Genomic DNA, 6,007 nt, shown 5'->3' with positions numbered 1-6,007 from the left:
TAAGCAAGTTTTGATCTTGCCAAAATTGCTGTGTTGTCACCTCCTGTGAGCTGAAACAGAGCAAAAAACAATGTTATCTTCCTTGTTTATCATCAACTACTAATGTAATGTAGATAAAGAAAGACAGAACTGTAAAGTTCAGTCTGTATGATCCCAATCACTCCCTTCATACATTCAATGGATAATTTCTTAGCATCACCAAGTAATAGGAAAAAAACTGATAAACTAAAACTGATGCAGCCACCACATTTACAGTCAGTTAAGCTGCAATACATTACATTTACACTTTTGGTTTTATGCACTTGAATGTCAGTTTTTACCATTGCAATAAAAGTTGTTTGCTTGTATATTGGGAATATATTTAATTACAGAAGTAAAACTAATAAAAACTATCACAGAGGGACTTTTCTTACAATCTCCAGACACTACCATCTGATTTGTAGAAAATGTATAAGATGATGCTCAAACAATTTTCTGTGGCATATAGCCAGAGAAGAGTCTGGTTTAGGGTGAATCCATTGTTGTATGAGTTTTTATGTGTTATTTTATTGTTATTATCACACTCTTTACAACATGGAAGAAGACATTTAAAATCAATACATCACCATCATGAGAGTGCTTGCACATACTGTGCTGCAGTTCACAGATTTGACAAGGTATGGCATTTATATGATTATATTGCTTTTCTATAAAGGTAACCTGTCATGCAACAATATGATAACTGTATTTGTTGGTCTTCTATGAACATGCTAGTTGCCTGTCTGCATTTACACTCTGAAACAAGAATGTCAGAGCGAAATCAGAACTCCTTATCTATAAACTCTACTTATTCTGAAATAGTGAGTCTGAAGACAATGTAGCCAAAGGCAGCTGGACAAGAGGAATATTCAGAAAAAAATAGCAGATCTCTATTTTGTGGCCTATTTCTGGCTTTAATATTCTCTCAGCCCCTAATCAAGTGCACAATGTAATTCACACATAAATTGTGAGTAAATCCAAACTCAGATACAAAAACACGCATTAATACAATTCTGAAATCATGACTACATCACATAATGTATTTGTTGTTATACAAATCTTGACCTTTCAGGCAAAACAACAACTGAAGCTTAGCTATCATCCCTGTGACCCCCATGGTTGTGGTCCTGAGAGAAATGGGGGCACTTTTATGAAGCACATTGATGCCCATACCCATGTTGGCCATGCCCTAATGCCACCCAGCAGGAGATCAGCTGCCTGTGGCTGAGAGATCCAGAGAGAGCTCAGATAGATGTGTGTTGGTGAATGTATGCTAGCATGTGAATGTGGATGTGCAATTATCACTGTGGGGGTCATGAGGGGGTCCAAATAAATTCTACAGCTTTGCCAATTGCTGATCTTTAGTGAGTATCGTCCAGGAAAGGGGTTCTGCTAAGGGCAACTGATTTTGAGTTAGGCCTCATACACAAGGGTTTTATTTAATTTGAGCAGACAACATTCTCCTACCCTGCACTATGTAGCTGAGCTATGTAAGTCTCATAAACACAAATGTTTTGGCAGGTAAAACAGATCCCATATATGCATTTCACCTGTGTTTTCAGCTGTTTGCCTGGAGTTCAGCCTTAGGTATTCTGGGCAGGGTCCTCCCCTCCTCCTGTGTCATTGTTTGTATCTGTTTGTACGTTGCTACCCTTATTTATTGTACAGCGCTGTATAAAAAAAGTTTATTATTAAAAATAATAATAATATGTCAGAATCCAAAATATACACACTTCTGGGCATGACTTCTTGGTATGGAGGAGGACTGGAGTGCCATTCAGCCTGGCATAAGCTGTCACTCCTACATTGTGCTGCTTGTTAATATATGGTAGGTACAAGGGGGTTTACCTAATAAGGGAAGGGCAAGAAGGGCTGTTATATACAAGCTGTTTCAAGCATTGTGTTCACTAATACAAATATATGTTATACTTTTTTATTACGGAAATATTGTTTTAATAAACAGATTTAGGAGTTATATTGTATACAATGTAATACACGTATATGTCTGGAGTAAATTAAATCTTGGTAAGCTTTCATTTATTAAAGCAGTATAAATTGTGCACCAGGATTGTGACCCACACAGGCTTCTAATAAAGACCCTGGCATGGTCTACTGTTGTCACTATCAGGAAACCCACCCTTTAGAAAGGGCATGCCGCCATCTTTGGAGTGTGTGTAGGCAATGTATACAAAGCTGCTGCAGGGACTAACTGCACTGAGATGTAACAATGGAAGAAAGGATGAAAAAAGTGAAAACAGCTATTAACAAATAATAAAAATACATTTTTAGGATACACAATTCTGTTTAAATAAGTAGTGAATGTGTTTATTGAAAAGTGCTTGTTTGTTCCTACTGTGCAAAAAGACATGGGTGAATGCACCTGAAAGGTAACTAGAGATGGGTGAATGTACTTTATTGTACTTGAAAAGTACAAGTAGTCCTCAAGTTATAATGGAGATGCGTTACAACAACCTCATCGTAACTTGAAAATATCGTAAGTCGGAAACTGGCCTAGCCTACCCACGAGTCTCATAGAATGTTGATTAGTTTGGAGTAGTACTGTATACCAGCGGTCACCAACCGGTGGTCCGTGAGAAAATTTTGGTGGTCCGCGGCTCTAGCCGGTGCACCCCGGGGTCAGAAGAATGTCCTCCATACAGATTGCAGGCTCAGGACACAACCAGCCCACTCTCCCATTGCAAGCTCGGATCTGTGATGGGGGAGTGGGTGGGTTCTAGCATCATGACTTCCCCTTTCAGTGAAACCTAGCTCCCCGTGCATGTGCAGTCTGGAGCCAATAAGTTTAGTGGTCCACCAGTCCGAAAAGGTTGCCGACCACTACTGTATACTGTAATTTTGTCAGTTGCTAACGCGAGTGAGGCATCTCACCAGACAAAAGATGCGTACATCTCAGCATCGCTCCCAATGTATTGTACCGCATACGGTGTTACGTTTTGCCTTCCATGAGAAAATTCTGTATCAGTACCATCATTGTAAGTTTGAAATATTGTAACCCAAACTATCATAATTCAGGAAGCATCAGTATGTAGTAGACATAGGTGAATGTAATGACAAATGCATATATACATAAGGATTGATTTACTAAAGAAAATTTAGGCTATTTGTTTAGCAATGGCAAGTATCACTTTGCAAAGGATAATTTGAATTTACTTGAATGGTAAAAGGAAGCTGATTTATTAATGGAATTTAGGCTGTTTGTATACCAAGGTGAATTATCACCTTTTAAAGGATAATTCACTGAGCTTAGTTAAAGAGAAAAACAACCTTTGATTACTCACCTTTTACCATTACAGGATGTTTCCTTCTTTCGGTCATGTCCTACGATCGGTATTTGGCCATCTGCAACCCTTTGAGATATTCCAGTATCATGGACATGATGTCTTGTGTCAATCTTTCAGTTTGGCCGTGGCTATTGGGTTTTACTCTCAACCTTTTAGCTGTTCTACCCGTATCAGAGTTTGACTTTTGTGTTGATAATATCATTGACCATTTCTACTGTGACCTCTTCCCTCTTCAGAAGCTCTCTTGCTCGGACACCTCTTTTGTTGAATTAGAAGTATTTGTCTTTTCCTTGCCCATATTTATTTTACCATGTGGTTTCATCATAGTAACATACGTCTATATTTTTCATATGATTTTCAAGATACCATCCACCACAGGCAAACAAAAAGCATTTTCAGCCTGCAGTTCTCACATTTTTGTGGTGGGGACATTTTATGGGACACTGATAGCTAAATACATGATTCCCTCCAAAGGTCACTCTTTGCTTATAAATAAGATTGTATCTTTACTTCACACCGTGTTTACACCCTTATTCAACCCTATCATATATAGTCTGAGGAACCAAGATATCAGGACAGCACTTCGAAAACTTTCCTAGACTTTTACCTAAAGGGTTATTCTGATAAAATGCCATCTGTGTTCATGAGGGTTCTATCTCTCCCTTTCGGAATTTTATATTATATTATAGACAATAAAATTGGTGAAATGGTTTGGCAAGAACACCCAACACTGCCAGGTACACCAGAATGGAGTTGGAAATTATAATAAAGGGTTGTTACTGTGGTAGTATCCAAGACATAACAAATCCAGGGGCTTACGTGGCTCAACCAGGCATCACCTTTAACTAAAAAAATCACTTTTGGAGGACTGGACTTTTAAACCTAACATCACTAGGTTTGCAAATTTGTCAGCCTATAATATATATTATTATATAATATTATATTACATATACCTGCTGCAACTTTATAATTAAAACATTATTTGCCAATTGTATTTTTTGAGACTGCCTCATGTCTTATTTTGCATTTTGTATTCTCAGTTCCTCACCACTTTATTCTGTACTCTAGTCTGTTTGTTTCCTTCTCTTCACTACCTCATCCTGTATTCTGTAGTGTGTATCCGCTCATTCTTACAGACTCATTATTTTATTATTATTATTATTATTATTATTATTAAACAGGATTTATATAGCTCCAACATATTATGCAGCGCTGTACATTAAATACGGAACTCTTTCCATGCTCTACATTTTGCTTCCCCTACTCCTCACTGCCTCAGTACAAAGAAATGGTGAGATGTACTGGGTAGAGCCAGGAGAGGAGAATGGAGTGGTGGAGTAAAAGAATGCCATAAAGGGGCAGAAAAATCTGGGGATATGGTGGAGGAATACTGGAATGCAGTGGGAGAATTGTAGGACAAATTGAAGTGTATGTAATGAATAGTTTGTGGGACAATTGGAGGTGGGAATGTAGAAATGTGCATTATAGGAGAAGGAAGGATACAATAGGTGAGTTTTGGGGTGCAGTAAAGGAGAACAAGTAAATGGTGGGGTGCAGTGGGTAGAGCTCAGGAATAGGGCATAGGGTAGTGCTGGGGTCACTGAATGTCCTATAAAAATAGATAGGGTACAGTAAAAGAATACAGGGGTGTGGGGAAATACTGGAGTGCAACAGGGGATTTGTAGGTGACAGTGAAGTGGTGGAATGCAGTGAATAGATAGAAGGACAATTTTAGGTGGGGCACTAAGTATAAAAGTAAATGTAGCAGAGTAGAGTGTGTAATATAAGTAGGTAGGATGCAGTGGATGAGTATTGGGGTATCGTAGAGACTTTTTGAGGTACAGTAGAGTAAAATTAAATAGTGGGGTGCAGTGGGTTGAGCTCAGAATTGAGTAGTGCTGGAGTAATGAAATGCCCTGTAAGAGTAAATAGGGTACAGTAGAAGAATACAGAGGTATAGTGGAGGAATACTGGAGTGCAACAGGAGATTTGTAGGATGCAGTGGTGGAATGCAGTAAATAGATAGAAGAACAAAAGCAGGTGATGTAGTGCGTATGTAAGTAGTAGTAACAGAGTAGAGTGTGTTATATAAGTAGGTAGGATATAGGGGAGTATTGGGGTACGGTAGAGGACATTGGGGGGATTGGAGGAGCAGTAGTAAAGAAGCTTTGTGCAATATAGGTGTATGTAGAGTACATTACAGGGTTTGTGGGGTTCAATGTTGTATTATTTGGGTGCACTATAGTGGTAGGTTGGGTACACAATGGAAAATATTGGGGTACAGTAGAGGATTTATGGTGTACAGTGAAGTGGTGGAGGGTAATGAGTGAGCAATAAAGTGTGGTGTAAAAGGGTGTCCTATAGGGGTTAGTATAGTACAGTAAAGGAGTTTTGGGGTAGAATGGAGTATTTGTGTGGTGCAAAATTGCAGTGGGTACAGAGAAAGAGTACTCTGCTTTATTTATTCCAGCGCATTGGAATGCAGGGGGATAATACGGGGCCACATTTTAGGGTATAACGTTGAGGAGTAATAAGTTGAGTGAAGGAGTACTGGGGTGCTTTATGCATTGGTGCATTATACTTGGAGTACTGGCATGCATTATATATCCCAGGAGATAAGGATGCAGTGGAAAAATACTGGGGTGCATACTGTACAGCTTTATTCTCATGCAGCTGGCTCTGCCAAG

General features: G+C 38.9%; 1 protein-coding gene across 1 annotated transcript; it reads left to right on the top strand.

Moving 5' to 3' along the window:
* The first annotated feature begins 2,469 nt into the window (after positions 1-2,469).
* On the top strand, positions 2,470-3,919 carry LOC140325368 (olfactory receptor 11L1-like). Its single transcript, XM_072403193.1, has 2 exons — positions 2,470-2,496; positions 3,287-3,919. The coding sequence occupies exons 1-2, from the start codon at positions 2,470-2,472 to the stop codon at positions 3,917-3,919; spliced, it is 660 nt and encodes a 219-aa protein (XP_072259294.1).
* The last annotated feature ends 2,088 nt before the right edge of the window (positions 3,920-6,007 follow it).

This window comes from Pyxicephalus adspersus, chromosome 3 (genome assembly GCF_032062135.1).
Source record: "Pyxicephalus adspersus chromosome 3, UCB_Pads_2.0, whole genome shotgun sequence".
Lineage (NCBI taxonomy): Eukaryota > Metazoa > Chordata > Amphibia > Anura > Pyxicephalidae > Pyxicephalus > Pyxicephalus adspersus.
This window is presented reverse-complemented; position numbering and strand designations above follow the sequence as displayed.